Source organism: Ovis canadensis, chromosome X (genome assembly GCF_042477335.2).
Source record: "Ovis canadensis isolate MfBH-ARS-UI-01 breed Bighorn chromosome X, ARS-UI_OviCan_v2, whole genome shotgun sequence".
Lineage (NCBI taxonomy): Eukaryota > Metazoa > Chordata > Mammalia > Artiodactyla > Bovidae > Ovis > Ovis canadensis.
Window position 1 is genome coordinate 65,974,271 of NC_091727.1, and position 18,470 is coordinate 65,992,740.

The window sequence follows — 18,470 nt, forward strand, 5'->3', positions numbered from 1 at the left end:
AAAACCCCTTTCCCTCTCAGAGCTTCAGTTTCCTCCGTTGGTACTGGGACCCATCATCATTAGCTCCTCTGTCTGTGGCAAGGATGCTGGGAGATAACTCCTACCTGCTGGAGGCACAATACTCTGCTGGAGTAAGCACTCGCTAGGAGTGGTGGAAGCTGAACTGAATTGTGTTCGGCCATCATGCACAAACTTGTTCTAGGCCAAGAGAGAAAGTGTGTGTGTGCAAGAGAGATTTGCAAAAAACAAGGCCTATCTCTCTGCACGTCTCTCCTCTGGAAAGGAAGGGGCCCACACGGTGACAATAGACCAGGGGCGCTGACTCAGACAGCCAGTTCCTGCTTATTTCCCCTCGCTGCAGGACGGCCACCGAGCGGGAGGTCAGCCCTCCGTGGGGCTCTGATTCAGGCCTTTGGCTGAGAACCTTTCCTAGAGAAAGACGAGACCAACTCACAAACAGGTCTCTCTGTGAGAGGACGGACTGGACCAGTGTGGCTGTGGGCAGGCAAGTGGGGGCAGTGGGGAGTGGAAAAAGAGAGAGAGGAAACTCACTCTTTGAATCCTGCATTGCTTTCCCTGGGCTGGGCAGCCTAGAAACAACTTTACAGGCAACAGAGCATGTGACTGAAGGGGCCAAACTGAGCCGGCCAGGGTGCTGGGAAACAGGGTTCAGGAGGAGTTGCTGGGTGCCCACGGAGGAGCCCAGGAAAGGGATTCAGAACAGCGTGGAGCTCCTTGGCTCCCTGACCCCAGTGTGGAGTTGCCGGATGTGGAGTCTTAGTCGTCCACACCGCTAGGATGGAGAGAGCCGAGGCTATCACCCTCTTCTGGAGCCGGGGAGGTGAGTCGCATGGAGGAGGAGCAGGTTCACGGGCTCAGCAGAGGGGGCATGGGGAGGAATCAGCACTCGCTGAGGGAGAGGGTTGAGCACTCGGAGGTGTCCTGAGGCAGCCTGGACTGTTTGGGGGAACATAGGTCCCTTTTTAGTCCTAGAGGCATATGAGGAGGGACAGGCTAACCACTTGGCAGAGGGGCTATAAGAGGAATTAAAAATTGGGTGGCTTTGGAGGAGGGGAGGGTGGATGTGATCACATCCCAACCCTGATAATCTGGCATTCTAGAGGGATAAGAAAAGTGACTGAAGAATTGTAAGTATGTGTGTAAGAAACACTCTCTCATCTTCTATAAATCGACTTAGCATGCTCTCTGAAGCCTTGTCCCTTGCATGGTGGAAAATGCTGTTTCCGTCACCCTCAGGGCTTTACCCAGCTCCTGGACTGCTGCTAAAATGCTAATTTTTTTCCCACAATACCGACAGGGAGGACAGGGAGGGGCAGGAAAGTGGTGTCTGTCACTAGTCATCCGTCAACACAGGTGACTACTAAGGGACCAAGTGCTTGCTAAGTGCAGGTCAAGCCAGAAGTAGTGGCAGTAGGGTGGAATCAATTTCAGGGTCCTGAGCCACACCAGGGGGCTCCTCTCTGTTTTGTGTGACAAAGATGTTGCCTGCCCTTACCAATGTTCCTGAAGATCCAGTTACAGCTGCAGAGGTAGCTAACAGGAGCAGGAACTGGCCCTCTGTGGCAGACTTAAAGGAGTTTATGAACTGAAGGAGTTTGCAAAGCAGAGTGATGGCGCTGTGTGAGGACTACATGCTGTCTGGCATGGAGAAGAAGCAGAGGAAAGTGGTCTTTGGTATTCAGGTCTTTGAGGGTCTGTCACAGGGTGAAGGGAATTGAGAGGGGCTCAGGAGACAGAGCTGTGTGACCTATGGACAAGGAGAACTTTCTAACAGACTCTTGACTTGCAAAGAAGTAACGAGTCTGAGTGCCTTTGGGAAATCACAGGGTGAGCCCTTGAGAAGACAAGGGCGAGTGAGAGCTGGCCTTCTTCCAAGGAGGAGCGGCGGGGGGGGGGGGGGCGGCACCAGGATTACCTGGGCTCCCTGCTTTCACTCTTGCCCCTCTCCAGCTCATTCTCCACTCAGCGGCCAGAGTGCGACCTTATAAAACAGCCCCAGCTGCTCAAAAATCCTCCAATGGCCGCCCACCACCCACTGATGCAAGTCCAGATTTATTTCTCTTCTCTATTGCCTCCTTTCTACTCTCTAAAAACAGTGCAGAGATAAGATCGTTTCTCACTCTAACGCAGATCTGACATTTCATAAATCTATGTCCTAGACAGCTGGAAAGGGCTATATTTAACCTTCCGCCTTGTAGCTTATAATGGAGGGACTCGCTTCATGCGCTGCCCTCTAAAGCTACTGCAGGAGACCAGTGCCTTTTCTTTGTTCTCTGTAAGACCAAGACCTCAGCCAGCCTCTCCCGCCAGTGGGGGCAGGCCATTTGCCCCAAAGCACCCACCCTCCCCTTTGTCTCTAGGTGAGGGACATTCCTGTCCCACCCCCTGGAGTGTGCCCCCTCAGCCTTCTTATCTGCAAATACCTGAAAGACTCTTTAGGAAACCTATAACCCAATATGTGGGACAGCAGATGAGCTCAAGAATAGGACAGAGGACAGGGCCAGGAGGCATGGGCTGGGCTAGGCAGGGGAACCAGTAGAGAAGAAAACCTCATCAGAGGTCTTGCTGTGGACACAGAAAGGGGGAAGGGAGTAATGCTGAGTAATGTGCTGTGGTCCCTGTATACGATATTTTGTACACATTGCCTGGTTGTGATCCTCCTAGCACTCCTAGGAGGTAGGTACTGATAGTACCCACCATCGTCTCCAGTGAGGAGATGGGCTCAGAGCAGTTGAGTGACTTTACCCAAAGTCAGACATAGCTGGAAAGTGACAGAACCGGCATTGAACCTAGGCCTGTCAAACTCCAAATCCTCCCCGACTGAGTAGGAACTGCCCTTTGGAGCAGCTCTCCCTCATTTCCTTGCGTGTCTGCAAATGCTAGAGCCTCTTGAAGGCTCTGTCCACGCTGCCCATCATGCAGGCCCCAGGCCCACCTCAACCTCCACCCCTAGCTGTGGAACCCAGCCCAGGAGATCCAGTCTTTCGATGGCACCCCCATGCTCTCAGGCCTGACGGGCTGACTTCCCCCATCTCTGCTTCCACAGTCGGTTCTCTTCGGCCTTGCAGGTAGCAGCTACTAGGACCAGGAGTCTCAAACAGTAAGCTTGTTTGAGAAAGAAATATGATTCTTTCTTCCATGTCTGCCCCCTAGACTGCTAACACTAACACCCTCCGTGGCCTTAGACAGATTGTGTCCCTGCTCTGGTCTCAGTTTGCCCAGATGTAAAGTGGGAAGATAGGATGTTCTGTAAAGGTCCTCCCAGTTCTAAGAACTTGTGTTGCCCAAGATCCCGCCCCTCTCCCAGCCCCACCCTGCTGCTTTCTCTCACATAGTGTGGGGAATGACGGTCACCAGAGGCACTGGTTTGGAAATCTTCACTAAGCCAAATGAAAGGACAGCTACATCAAAGTAACTGCCCCAGTGCCAATGGACAAAACAATCAAGTTGTACTAACAACCACATTTGTAGGGCACTTTACTGTTTATACCAACTGCTCTCACAGCCAGCAGAGTGCTAGGTAGGGGGACTCCAAGGTGATTGCGATGGTACATGGTACAGCTTTAAAAAACACTAAATTACATGGTGAGAAAATGATTCTTGCTTCCTTCTCTTTTCCAGCCTTCTGATTACATCAAGGAAAAAAGCTCAGTGTGATGCTATTCTTCACCTTCTGTAATGCTTGCTAATCTTCTTTCAGAACAGAACGAGAGCAGGCCTCAGGCTCAAAGACAGTGACAGGCAATGATATCTACATAGAATTTAATTACTCTGTTCTATTTCTTTGTATTTATTTTTACAGTTACTTTCTATTTCTGGCAAGTATTATTCTTTTTGGTTCTTGGGTGCTATATAAAAAATTAATATACATTTCTTTAAGCAAAAAAAAAATTCACATTGAGAAAAAGATAAATAGTAAATACAGCCAGCAGTGCCTAGATATGGCAACACTTGTGGAGTGGTTCCTAAATGGTGGAAGCTTGGGCAACACTGAAAGGCGGCATTCATTCAACACCAAGATCCTCAGTGTGGCCCATAGGGCCCTGCACAGTTTGCCCCTGCTAGTATCCCAGCTTTTGTTGTCCCTTACTCCCTTTCCTCCCACACCTTACACCCTTTCATGCCTGCCAGCCTTTGCACATGTTGTACCCTGTGCCTAGAGTGCCTCTCCCACATCCCCTGTCCACCCATCAAAGTCTAACTCAGCCTTCAAGACTCAGATTAAATGGCACCTCCTCTAGGGAGCTTTCCTTCAGCTAAGCACTAAGTTCATTTATTTCTCTATTGTAGTGTCTCTCTCGGGGCTATGTTTATTTTCTTCTAGGCTAATATCTTCTACCCTATTGGTTCCAAATGCATTTTATAAGAAAGAGAGAGAGAAAGAAAAATGTAACTGTGAGAGAGGCGTGTGCACAGCTCCTGGGATCACTTGGAATTGAGACTTCCCAAATGCTGATCCAGAGCCTACAGAGGCCACAAAGCCGACCTGCGGGCTACCTCTGAGGGACAGTTGCAGGCCACATGTGGAACGTTCATTGGGGTGCCTTTGAGATCAACACCTGGGATCTAAGAGAAGACAGCAGGATTGGTTCAGGAAGAAGTTGGGCTGGCATAGCTCATGACAGCCTCAGCTGACCATGAGGAGCTCTGGAATCGGGTTGGCCCTTCAAAGTTGTTCTGAGTTAGGGTGAGGGGCTCAGACATTGACATCAGCCAATATGGACCACTTATTCTATGCAGGCTGTCCCCAGGGAGGGAGCACAGTCTTGGGCAAGGCAGCATGGGTCTGAGGAGGTGGCTGGGCAATCCTTGAAGAGGACTGTCAGCCAACAACACTCAGTCCTAGGCAAGTATGTGAAGGAGGGGTATCACTGTGTTCACAACAGGACCTTGTCTTCCCCACGGGACTTCAGTGCTGGGAGGGCAGGGAGAATACTACAGTGGTTTAAAGGGCAGAATGTAGCTGTCAAGAGTTGGAAACTGGAAGAGTCTAATAAATGTTCATTTAAAAATGAATGTCCGAATATGAGGTTCAAGGCAATGTGCTTAGAGGCAAACAAGTCACAGATAACTTCCGGTAGAATTAGGGTGACAGATATGGAAAGAAAAAAAAAACCTATTCCAGAACAACATGTGTAGAACCATGTGTACCAAAGACCATGTTGCCACAGCATCTCGTTCTTGCTTCTGTTGGAGGCTTTAGCTTACCGCCCTTCTGAAAACCCTCTAAGGCATGAATTCTTGTCCTCACTCTACACATGTGGAAATTGAGAGCCCCAGATTTGCTCTAAAACTCACTGCCACTCAGATCCCCCAAGCAAGCAGCCCTAAACCACCCAGCCCCTCTCCAAGCCACGTGCAGTCCTTTACAAAGTGCTTATTACATATATTCTATCTTGTCGCAGCACTGTGAGGGAGCAAAACAAGGCTGCCAGAAAAAAGTTGTTTTTTGCCTTTATTTTCTTAACCTGCCTGGTATGCTTTCAGATATATTCTGATCATATTTAAAACAGTGACATTCTTTTTTATTCTGTTTTTTTCCTACACATTCTTAACCACCTGTGAAATTCTTCCACTACACTCATCTGTTCTTCCATATTTTATCTCAAAAATGAGAAAATTATGATCAAAATCCAGTTCATTCCTTTTTTTAAAAAAAATGTTTATCTTTATTTTACTTTACAATACTGTATTGGTTTTGCCATACATTGACATGAATCTGCCACGGGTGTACATGAGTTCCCAATCCTGAACCCCCCTCCCCCCTCCCATCCCATATCATCTCTCTGGATCATCCCCGTGCACCAGCCCCAAGCTTGCGCTGTGAGGGTGGGAATTATGTGGGTTTTTTTTTTTTTTTTTTTTTTTTACTTTCAGCCTTACTCAGGCAAAACTTTCTTGGTTTGAAACATTAAAAATGTATGAAACCAAGAATATCTCAGATTCTACATGTGATTAATACTCTAGGAGAAATGTTCTGTGGGGGAGATTGTATAGTTTGAATAAAAGACCACTTAGGAGCAACTAAAAATCCCCCTTGTGGAGTTGGGTCTTGGGCAGGGTTGCTGCTCCTTGCTGCCTCTACCACCACCCCAGGCTGTGCCCTCTCCCCACGTTTGTGCCCACCATCCTCCTCAAGCTTCAGGCTAAGGTTTTTCTTCTCTTCATTCACAGCCTTAAAGATTTTCTGTCAAATGATGATGAAGGCAGATTTTAAAGCTGCCTCCCCCAATTCTAGCATCTCTCCCAATAGATTCTGTTGTAGTCTCTCTGGTCCCAGAGTTCATCTAAAGCAAAGCTTTTCTCTAGAGTTTTGCAAGCAGAAGCTGTCACATTGCAGAGAACCGACAGTTGCTCTGTGTTGCGCAGGAGAAAAGTCTCCATATGTTCCCAATGAAAATAAAGATTTACACGATCTGTGTCCATGCCTAGCCCTGTGTGATACTATTTGCCATCACTATTACAGGACCATAATTAAAATTTCCCCTCTCGTTATAACTACTAAAATACCATGCTGGCCTCATGGGCTAAAGAGAGCCGCCTTTCTACTCATTTCCTTGACTTCCTTGTAGGGAGTTTGCAATAGGCAATAGAAGCTGAAGTGAGGTACAGGAGTCAATTTTGTTTTAAAGATTAGCAAGGTAAATAGATCACCCTAATTGAAGTGTAACTTTCAAAAAATTAAAAACATGACTCTCATTGAAATATATAGTGATCACCTATCAAAAATTTATTAAACTCATTGATGAAATAAACAGCGTTATGGTAAAGCTGGTTTTAAAAGAAATGAGATTTTAGCAGTTCCTCGAAAAGTTAAATATAAAATAACCATGTGATGATGTGAAGTTGCTCAGTTGTGTCCAACTCTTTGCGACCCCATGGTCTGTAGCCTACCAGGCTCCTCCGTCCATGGGATTTTCCAGGCAAGAGTACTGGAGTGGGTTACCATTAATTACCATATGAGCTAGCAATTCCACTTCTAGGTATATATCCAAAAGAATTGAGAATAGGGACTTGAACAGATACTTGTACATTAATGTTCATAGCAGCATTATTCACAATAGCCAAAAGGTCCATTGTTCACAACCCAAATGCCCACCAATAGATGAATGAATAAACAAGATGTGGTATATCCATACAATGAAATGTTATCCATCAGTAAAAGGGAGTGCAGTTCTAATCCATACCACAGTACGGATGAACTTGAACACATTATGCTCAGTGAAAGAAGCCAAACACAAAAGAAATATTGTATGATTCCATTTATGTGAAATATCTAGAACAGGCAAATTCATAGGGACAGAAAGTAGACTGGAAGTTACCAGGGGTTGGGAAAAGAGGGAAAGGGAAATTACTGCTTAATGTTCTTGTTTGAGATGATGAAAAATTTTGGAAATGGATAGTGGTAATGGTTGTACAATATAATGAGTATAATTAATGCCACTGAACTATATGCTTGAAATGATCTTAATGACAATTTTGTGCTCTCTCTCTCTCTCTCTCTCTATATATATATATATATAAAACTTCATTAAAATTAGAAAAAAAAAGTGTGAGAGGCCAAAAGATATTGGAATTTTCAAAAGAATGCTGGGATAAGATAAAAAAAGCTGGATACAAAACTAGTTCTACAAGATAATAAAACTGTAATCTTTGGGGCTATTTTTTCTACAAGACAGAAATAATTTTCATTTCTACCAGGCAAAAATCACTTGCAACTTATCAATCTTCTACTAGCTAATGTTTAACTTTACAGAGTGGGCCTTAATTACTACTGAATAGTCAAACAACAAGGATTTAGTGTATAGCACAGGGAATTGTATTCAGTATCTTGTAATAAACCCTAATGGAAAAGAATTGGAAAAAAAGACTATAGATATACACAGATATATGCATAACCAAACCACTTTGCTGTACACATGAAGCTAACACAACGTTGTAAATCAACCATACTTCAATTTAAAAATGTTGAAGTAGTGGATAGTCCAACAATCACATAGACGATGCTCTCCTGTGTTCTTGAAAGGGCATTCAGTAATATTTTTTGCCATGTCAGTTTCAGATAATTCTTCTTGACACTTCAAATAATACATGATGAGCCACAGCTCTCATAGGAGTCTCCATGAAGAGAACTCAACTTTAGTTTCAAGGCCTGACTCTCATGGCATCAACATCTTGGTGGCATCTTCTGGGTGGCACCCAGCAAGTGCAGTCCTTGGCTACTTGTCAGGCTCGCTTCAGTCCATGCTAGATCCAGTATGAATCCACCAGGCTGGTCTTTCAAAACATCACTTTCACTGTGTCCCTCCTACGCACAGAACTGAAATCACTCCTGATGTAGTCCACACTTCCCAGACTGGTTCGCAGAAGCCTCTGGAATCTAGCCTGGCTCGAAATTTGAAAGAAAGCTTTCAAGTTTCATTGCCCTCAGTCCCAGTCAGGTGGGTCTCTCCAAACCCCTTGCTGAGTTTCTGACCTTCCGGTAGGCAGACACTCCCATTTTGTGTCTCTGGCCCATCTCTTATCCTAATGGGCTTATGGCAGTTTCCCAAATTTCAGTCATCCATGTACTGCTGTCACAAATTTTGTTTGCTGTCTGTACTGTTTTCTGATTAAAAAAGAAATGACTCTCTTTTAAAAAGTTACTTGCCCCAAACTGCAGGTTTGATAAGCTGTTTAAAAAAGAAAAATTCACTGGTGTACCACTTCAAATCACATTTATTTCATATGTGATTGTATTCTAATTGTTCAGTGTGTTTGGCCTCACGTGAAGATGGTAAGCTCCTTGACGACAGGTACTATGGTTCTGGTGTCCCTCATCATACAGCACTGGCCTAAGCCCTTGGCATGTACTCACCACAAAACCTTTGGTTGACTGAGTAGCTGTCTTCCTTGATAAACTTCTTCTCAGAACACTGCTGACTTTCCCTCTGTCCCTTTAGTGTGCAGAGAAATGTTGAAAATGTACTCCCGGTCCTCCAGGGACTTATTATATTCTGGCTGGAAAAACAAAATCAGGTGTTCTTGGTGAGTCCAGCAAATGTAGCTTCCCCCTTGTCCATTTTCTACTTATGTTACCTTGAAGAAGAAACCTCTCTGCCCCTCGGTTTCCTCATCAATGAAATGAAAATAGCAATGATCATACCTGCTTTGCCTCCCTCATAGAATGGATGGGAGGCTCCAATGAAGTGATACTCATGTAAGTGCTTTGTAAATAAGAACATGATATCAATATTTTAGTGAAATATTTCCATAAAGTTTCCATAACAATACAAGATGGCCAAATAAAAAATGTCATAAGGCAGTTTTCCAAGCTCCACATGAGTCCCTCTGGTACTCGCTTAGTAATGGGCAGAATGGTTCCAGAAGGCTTCTTGAGATGGGCTGTGAAGCAAGAGCAGAAGGTCAGTAAGGAGTGGAGGTAAGGAAGGGGAGCAGAGATAGGTGTGGAGCAGGAGGAAAGCAAATTGAATAAGGAAGAAAAACAGACACCTGCTTGGGGCTGATGAGGAGTGAGGAGGCCAGGTGGGATACACAGAGCAAAGTGTGAAGGGGCAGTGGGGAAATGGGGAGGTGAGCCACACCCGGAGACCTCCAGTGCCAGGCTAAGGTGCTGAGCCTTCCTGCCATGTCACTGGGCAGCTTTTGAACAGAGGAACAATCTAAATCAAGCTTTAGAATGCAGCTTTCTCTAAGATTGGACTTCTTGTTTTCCTCATGATTTATTTACCATTTGTATATTTTTATTATGAGATAAAATATAGTCATTATACCAAAAAAATCACAAGTAAATCAACAAGTATTTAGGGGGGAAAAAAAGTTCCCCTCTTATCTCTCCTCCCTCTCCCCCTAGCCACTCCCAGTCACTTTCAGACACTACATCTGTTCTTTGTATGTTGTGACTCATTCTAGATCTTTTCCTATGAATACGCCTGTGAATGTGTATCTTTTTACATAAGTGGGGTTCTTTTATACATCTTTTACAGAGCCTTGATATTTTTAGCCTAATATGTCTATGGACAATTTCTGTGGCAGAATCTCTTCTTCTGAATGGCTGTGTAGCATTCCTTAGTAAGACTATATTGCAACTTGTTTAACCAACCCCTGTTGATGAAGACTTCTGCAATTAATGTTGCTTTTTCTTTTTACTCTCATGTCTTTAAGTAACATATGCATGTGGCAAAAGAAACTCAACAGTAAAAAGCAGGAAAAGTAGTTATCCTGACTATCCGTAACCCCCACCCCCACTTTAATAGCTCCCCTTTCAAGAGGCAACCACAGAGACCAGTAGTTTGTGTGTCCTTCCAGAAGTGATCTATGTACCTGGAGATGATTTATGCATATACATAGATCACTTCTATGTATGAGTGTGTATGTGTGTGTGTGTGTTTGTGTATGGAGAAGGAGGGACTTTCCAGGTGGCACTAGTGGTAAAGAACTTGCCTGCCAATGCAGGAAATGTAATAGATGTGGGTTTGATCTTTGGGTCAGGAAGATCCCCTAGAGGAGGAAATGGCACCCCACTCCAGTATTCTTGCCTGGAGAATCCCATGGACTGAGGAGCCTGGCGGGCCACAATCCATAGGGTTGCAAAGAGTCGGACACGACTGAAGTGACTTAGCACATGGAGAAGGAGAGAGGGAGGGGGGCAGAGAAGGAGAGAACATTCTATATCAGCACATATTTTAGCTGCATGATTCTTCTTAATGGCTGCAGAGTGTTTTATCATATGGCTAAACCACTGTTTATCTAGTGTATCTTCTATTGAAGGGGTTATTGCTAGTAGTTTGCTATTGTACATAGTTTTATTTGTTTGTTCTGTCGTTAAGTCATGTCCGACTCTTCACAACCACAAGGACTGCAGCACACCAGGCTCCTCTGCCCTCCACTGTCTTCCAAAGTCTGCTCAAAGTCATGTCCATCGAGTCCCCATCTCATCCTCTGCCGCCCCTTTCTCCTTTTGCCTTCAATCTTTACCTGCATCAGGGTCTTTTCCAATGAATCAGCTCTTCACATCAGCTGGCCAAAGTATTGGAGCTTTAGCATCAGTCCTTCCAATGAATATTCAGGGTTAATTTCCTTTAGGATTGGATGGTTTGATCTCCTTGCTGTCCAAGGGACTCTCAAGACTCCTCCAGCACCACAATTTGAAAGCATCAGTTCTTTGGTGCTCAATCTTGATTTTTGTCCAACTCTCACATCCATACATGACTACTGGAAAAACCATAGTTTTGACTATATGGACCTTTTTGGCAAAGTAATGTCTCTGCTTTTTAATATGCTGTCGAGGTTTATCATAGCTTTCCTTCCAAGGAGCAAATGTCTTTTAATTTCATGGCTATAGTCACTGTCTGCAGTGATTTTGGAGCCCAAGAAAAAAAATCTGTACATAGTAGTATAATTTATGTCTTTGTTCACTTGCCTTCATGTGTACGTTGCCTCTAGTGAAAATTCCTAGAAGTGACATTGTTGGGTAAAGTTCAGTTCAGTTCAGTTCAGTCACTCAGTCATGTCCAACTCTTTGCGACCCCATGGACTGCAGCACACCAGGCCTCCCTGTCCATCACCAACTCCCACAGGTTGCTCAGACTCATGTCCATTGAGTTAGTGATTCCATCCAACCATCTCATCCTCTGTCGTCCCTTTCTCCTTCCACCTTCAATCTCTGGGTACAAGGAACATGTATTTACACTTTTGACAGATAATGCCAAACTGTCCTCCCAAGAAGTTGTTCCAGTTAACCCTTCCACTAGCTGTGTGAATCCTGTCCCCATATACCCTCTCCCCATCACAGTGGGTAATAAAATTTTTTTCATCTGTGCCAGAGGAATAGGATGAAAGCCTGAGATGGTGGGGTGGGGTGGGAGTGTCATCAGGGAAGGCAGAGATGGCCCGGTTGTTGCCCATGTTCCCCATTGGTATGGCTGAGACTCGTAACAGCTCAACAGTGCTTGTAACTCAAAAACATTGTGTCCCCAAGACTTTAGGTGTCTAGTGGCACCCAGAAATTACCCATGATCCACAAATCCATGTAATGCAGCCTTGGATTGCCCAAAGAGATCCTTTTTGGGTCTTGCCAGCCTCTTACAGCTTTACACAGAACCTCTTCTGGACTTCTTCATGTGCATCACCAGCCAGGACCGAGAAGCCTGGATGACGTTCTGCTAGTGAGCAGAATTTTTCACCCACTGTTCCCAAATTCACGCACACACACACAAGGACTAACTACAGAACTCAACACCCAGGTTCAGAATGCAAGCCTAGGTCTTGGGAAGCACAGCTCACGTGCGGTCTGGGTTCCCAGACACTTGAGGTTAATCAGTTGCCAGAACAAGGGTGTGCCTCAGTTTCCTTGGGCAGCAGGCCATGAGTGTGAGGATTCATGCATAAGTGAAGGAGAGGAAGTCATCTCCAGCAGCCGCTGTTCTTCACACCTAACGCATCAGCAGTGCTTTACAAGACAAGCAGTGTCTGCCACTTCTCCCACTCAGTCGCTCTCTGCCATTCCCTCTCCTGCTGCTCCCCGTGGCTGTGCTTTGCCTGCTCCCTGTGGCTTCTGCTTGCTGCTGTCCTCTGGGCTTCTGGACCACCCCCACAGCTTGTGCTCTCCTGTCTGTGTGTATCACATCTCATTCCCCAGGGAAGGAGTCTCACAGGGTCAGTGGTCACTCTGCATTCTGGAGTACCTGTCTGTCTGGGTCCTCACTGCAGAACCCTCCCAGCCCAGTGTGTGCCCTCAGAGCCAGCTGGCAGATGACTTCCCTTGACTCAAGCACAGACTTGCTAAATTATTCAATCACAACCAAAAGAACAGTGCCTGGCACAGAGTAGCCACTCAATAAAATATTTCTTGAAAGAATAAACAATCATCCAGAATCAAGAAATCACTACTGTACACTTTGTTCAGAAGGGGCTATGGGTGAGGCAGGCACACAAAGCATTGTGGGACCCCTCTCTAAGGTCACATTCAACAAATTAGTTACCTGGATTTCTGATATACTTCTGTCTCAAATGTAGAGGTGCAATACTATAAGGAGAAGAATGCAGACAGACCTGAACTCAAATCCTGACTATCACCAACTCTGCAGCTTTGGGCAGATTCCTTGACCTCTTCATGTCCTTACCAATAAAATGAGCCTCATAATATATCTGGGGCTTCTCTGGTGGCTCAAATGGTAAAGAATCTGCTTTCAGTGCAGGAGACATGGGTTTGATCCCTGAGTCAGAAGATCCCCTGGAGAAGGGATTGGCAACCCATTCAGTATTTTTGCCTGGAGAATCCCATGGACAGAGGAGCCTGATGGGCTACAGTCCATGGGTCACAAAGAGTCGGACACGACTGAGCGACTAACATTTTCACTTTCATAATACATTTATCTTATGGTGTTATTAGGAAAACTAGTCTAGACGAAGAATGCAGTGCCTAGTACTTAAAGGTGTTTAAGAGGCGTTATCTATTGTGGTTATTAAAGTCATTTTAAAAAGTTAAACCTTCTGGCTTTATCCATTAAGCTCCCAGTAAATGAGAGCATGCTTGCAATTTTAGAGATATGCTTGAATGTCTCAAGTCAAATACTCCCAGACACCACAAACATTTCCTCTTATTGATGTTTGTTACCAAAAGAAAAAGCCTTTTCTTCCTTTTCTTTCTGTTCGGCATTTAGCTTTGAAACAAGGCAAGTCATCTCATCAATTTGCAAATGTTTCTTTCAAATACTTATGAGTTCTGTCTCCTTCTGATAGTTCTACAACCTGAGTTCTAATTTATTCCTTGGACTACTTCCCTATTTTTTTTTTTAATTGATTTCCAAGAAAGGCACCTTCCCAGCAGACTGGAACTCTAGTCAGGTCTCCATAAGGCAGGAGTGAGGGTATCTCCATCTAATACATCAGCAGTTATGTCACCCCCCTGGTACCTGGCCCTGTGCTATGAGCAACATTATTTCTTCAGTCCAGGAGTTAAGGTAGTAGGTGAGAAAGGGACTGCTTAACATTGCTTTCTTGCAAACTCTATTCCCTAGGGTAGGGGTCCCACAAATTGTTCATCTGCCCCGCTCTACACTGATGGACACTGAGAATGTTTCTAGTTTCACCCAAGTACTAACAACGGGGTGATGAGCATTCTCGTACATAGATCTGTGTATATACTGGGGCTTCCCAGGTGGCGCAGTGGTAAAGAACCTCCTGCCAATGCGGGAGATACAAGAGACTCGGGTTCGATCCCTGGGTCAGGAAGATCCCCTGGAGAAGGAAATGGCAACCCACTCCAGTATTCTTGCCTGGAAAATCCCATGGACAGAGGAGCCTGGCAGGCTACAGTCCATGGGGTTGTAAATTATCAGAAATGACTGAGCAGTTGAGCGTGCACATGTATGAATACTTACCTAGTCTAGCTTGATGAAAGTGCAGTTACTGGGTCAAATACAGTATGAATAGTTACTTTGGATAAATATTAGAATATTGCCTCAAAAAAGCTTTTAAAATGTACACTTCCATCATTTACCTCAACTATTGCATGCCTAGGTATATATCCTAGAGACACTCTCATACAGGTGGACAGTGATACATAATGCCATGAATGTTCATGACAGTGTTGTTTACAAGAGTAAAAGCTTGAGAAACAACAGGAGGACAGATAAATAAAATCATTGATTATTGTGGATTCAAACAGTGGAATACCACACAGCATAAAAATGTCTGAACCAACATCAGTGTGACTATTTCTCACATATCTAATGTTGAACAAAGAAAGCACATTGTAGAGGATATGTACAGTTCAGTAATAATTTGTATAAAGTTTAAGGATGTGAAAAACAATACTGTATATTGTGTATTGTTTATGAGCATATGCAGAGTATATTTTTAAATGTGCATGTGAATCATAGCCTGTCAGTTCAGGGGATGGCTGCCTTTGGGAGGAGGGACACAAGAGGCTTCAACTGACCCTGTAATAGTTTATTTCTTTAAAGGAAATATTCTAGGACAAATACTGGGAAATGTGTTGTTCCTAATACTTTTCTGTATGTTTGAAATAGTTCAACATCTTCAAAACAGAAGGAAAGAAAAGCAGGGCAAAGACTCCCTCTACTCTTTTTGTGAAGATGGGAAAACTGAGGCTGAGACAGGTTCACAGCCCCTCTGGAGTTCACCCTTTTGTCCAGGGGCAACCAGTACACCAGAGAGACCAGTAACCACTATGAGAATGGAGCTCGCACCCTGATTCACTGAGAACCTCCTTCTGTTTCAGACTCCAGTACAAATCCTTGAAGTCATGATGCTTGATTTGCCGACCTAAGAGGGTGACCACTGAATTTTTGCTACTGTCACCCAAATGCTGGAGTCTGCCTGCCCACCCATCTAGGGATTCTAAGTGTACTCAAATCAAGTGTTTGGGGCAAATGTTAGATCCAATCCTGATTTGGTAACACCCTTTACCAACACCCTTTACCCTACCACTGCACCACAGATGCAAGGAAGCAGGAATATTGCCAGGCTTTTCCTAGAACTGAAGTTTTGCCACAATGCCTCCTGCAAGCAGCAGTGCCCTGATTAGGTGACACAATGGAGCCATTAGGCCTTATCAGCAGCACTTGGTCTAAAACAGAAGCTAGGAGGAATAGGAAGGGCAGTCCTCAGTGCTTGGCCCTGTTGCCGTGGCCGCTGTTGCCATGGTTCCCAAGCACTTTTGCTTACTATTTCTTTCAACCATTCATGGCATCCATCAGCAAGCAGGACCTAGAAGCTCTCTGAGGCAGACCAGAGAGAAAGTGATTAACAGAAAAGGTAAGAGTGAGTAGGGAAGTAATTAAACAAATGAAAAGAATTTGGTGTATAGAAACATGAGGCCGAAAACACAGTTTCTTTTAAGGACTCTTCTTGAGATGTGATGGATCGAGGTGGCTGGGTCAGAGTTAGCTGAGAAGTGCCCATTATGCAGCTGCTTTGGGTTTCAAGTATAGCAACTCTGCGCCCTAGATTTTCCAGAAAAGTCCCAGTTTAAAGTATTGGGTTCTGTTTGTCAGACCAAGGATCCTGATTTGAGACTCAGAAAAATAAGGTCACTGTCGTTACAGTAGCTCTCTAAATTATCCAGGAAAAGCTGACTTAGAATTCACTCTGCCCCCACTGGGTGGCAGGGAATCCCCACAGTGCCTGCCCCTGGGCACTAAAGACTTGAGTGAGGTGGCCTTTTATACTGCCAACAAGCATCAGAGTGCCTCCTTGCCCTCCACACCCCTGTAGCTCTCTATGGGGTGTGTAGCCAGAAAGGGATAGGTTTTGACCCCCATAAACCTAGGTTTCAATATTCTCTGCATTAATTCTGTCAGTTTGGGCAGTGCTCTGAGCCCCAATTTCCTCATCTGTAAAATAAGAACAACAATACCAGGTTTATTCCAAGCAAATATCAAATGAGATGTTTACCTTTAAAGCTCAAACAAAAGTTAGTTATTAAAATTAATCCCTTCATTCATCCAATAAGTGTCTACTACATGTCAGGCTCATATGAGGCCAGTCCTGGGGGTACAGACATGAGCAAAACAGACAAGGTCCCTGCTAGCATGGAGCTTTCAGCCCAGGGGAGATGGCAGACATTAGCTAAAGAATCACCTATTCAAAGTTCACACAGAGGAGAGATGAGGTAGAGCTGTTCTTTCTAAAAGCTGGCTCTGGCTGCTTTGTAGAGTGAGGCAGTGAGAGAAGGGGCTGGAGGCCACTGAGGAGGCTTCTGCCAGCCACAGTAGCGTGGGCTAGGGTGGTGGCAGTGGTGGCAGTGATGGTGAGAAGGGGTCAGATTCTGGATCTATTTTTGAAAGTAGAAGCAACAGAACTGGATGATGGACTGACGTTTCGGAGCAAGGAAGAAGCAAGGAGGTGTCTTAGCTAGCTGTGTCCCCAGGGCTGGGGCCACTGGAGCCACAGAGACAGTCCCAAAGCTGCCGAGGGAGCCCATGTGTAGCTTGGGTTTCCTCTCTTCTCTGTAGCTCAGATGGTAAAGAATCCACCTGTAATGCGGGAGACATGGGTTTGATCCCTGGCATGGAAGATCCCCTGAAGGAGGGCATGGCAACCCACTCCAGTATTCTTGCCTGGAGAATCCCCATGGACAGAGGAACCTGGCAGGCTACAGTCCATGAGGTTGCAAAGAGTCGGGGCAACCACAATTGAGCAACTAAGCACAATCACCCTTCTGTAGAATGGTGCAGTTCCCATCAAATCTGTTTGCTAGACTTGATCTTAATCATTTAGTATTTAAAATGTTGCTTTATAGTTGATAACAAAGGCAAATATATGGCATTCTGTCTTTATAATAAAGGCAGATTTCCTCTTATTGGGAAATGCTTTGCTTCCAAATTTCAAATGGAAATTTTATTTCCAAATATTTTTTTTATTTATTTTTAATTGAGGGATAATTGCTTTACAATACTGTGTTGGTTTCTGCCATACATCAACATGAATCAGTCATAGTTACACATATGTCCGCTCCCTCTTGAACATCCCTCCCACCTCCCACTCCATCCCAGCCCTCTAGGTTGTCACAGAGCACTGGTTTGAGCTCCCTGAGTCATACAGCAAGTTCCCACTGGCTATCTGTTTTACAAATGGTAATGTATATGTTTCCACGCTACTCTCTCCATTCGTCCCACTCTCTCCCTACCCTCTGCATCTGCAAGTCTTTTCTCTGTGTCTCCATCAAATGCAATGTTACTTTAAAAACAACATAGTTTCCATTCATTTACGATGCTGAAAAACTTCAATCTAGGTGATCTCAGGGCCAGCATATGTTCTTTAAATTAAATTGCATTCCTTTCAAAGTTCGGCTTGGTATTTTTTGTTCTGAGAGGCTGGGAAAGAAGACGGCCTGAAAGGAGAGGGGGAAACAGGAAGGCCCAAAGACAAGGTTGAGTTTCATAACAATAATGGACCATACTTTATGGTTTTCAAAGGAATTTCATGCCAATTATTTGTTGTCATGTTTTGTAAATTCAGCTATGTCCTGACTCCCAGTCTGGTGATTTTGCTACTTAGAGCGCTGCCAAATCCTTAACTTTGGGGGCTAGGTGGGGGAGGAGCAGAGCTCTCCATGAAAAACAAAAATGTTTCAGTAGACGTACAAGGCCCTTCTTGATCGAAGCAATTTATTTCATTTGCATTGAGAATGATTGTTAAAAGAAAATTTGGTATTTTCCCACACCACTTGTCCCCTACACATATCAACAGGGCTTTCATTTCTCAGTCCTTGCAGGCCCACCCTTCAGAAGCTATTATCTGCTTGACAACTGGCTGAGACCTCTTGTCTCTTTTCCTCTCTCAATTAAACACTAAGGATTGAGGTTCCCATCTGCCCTGGAGCAGACAAATCTTTTGTTATACCTGTTTCCAAGAAGCTGAATAGCTTTATTGCTTTCTCCAACCTCTGTAGTTCTCTTTTCAAAACACTTGACCCTCAA

General features: G+C 44.7%; 1 protein-coding gene across 1 annotated transcript in view; it reads left to right on the forward strand.

The window, feature by feature from the left end:
• The first annotated feature begins 737 nt into the window (after nt 1-737).
• LOC138931074 (NHS-like protein 2) overlaps nt 738-18,470 on the forward strand; it is a 76,972-nt gene continuing 59,239 nt past the window's right edge. The window contains exon 1 of the mRNA XM_070291812.1: nt 738-841. Within this exon, the coding sequence (XP_070147913.1) occupies nt 799-841 (43 nt within the window). The 5' untranslated portion in view covers nt 738-798. The remainder of the gene's footprint in view (nt 842-18,470) is intronic.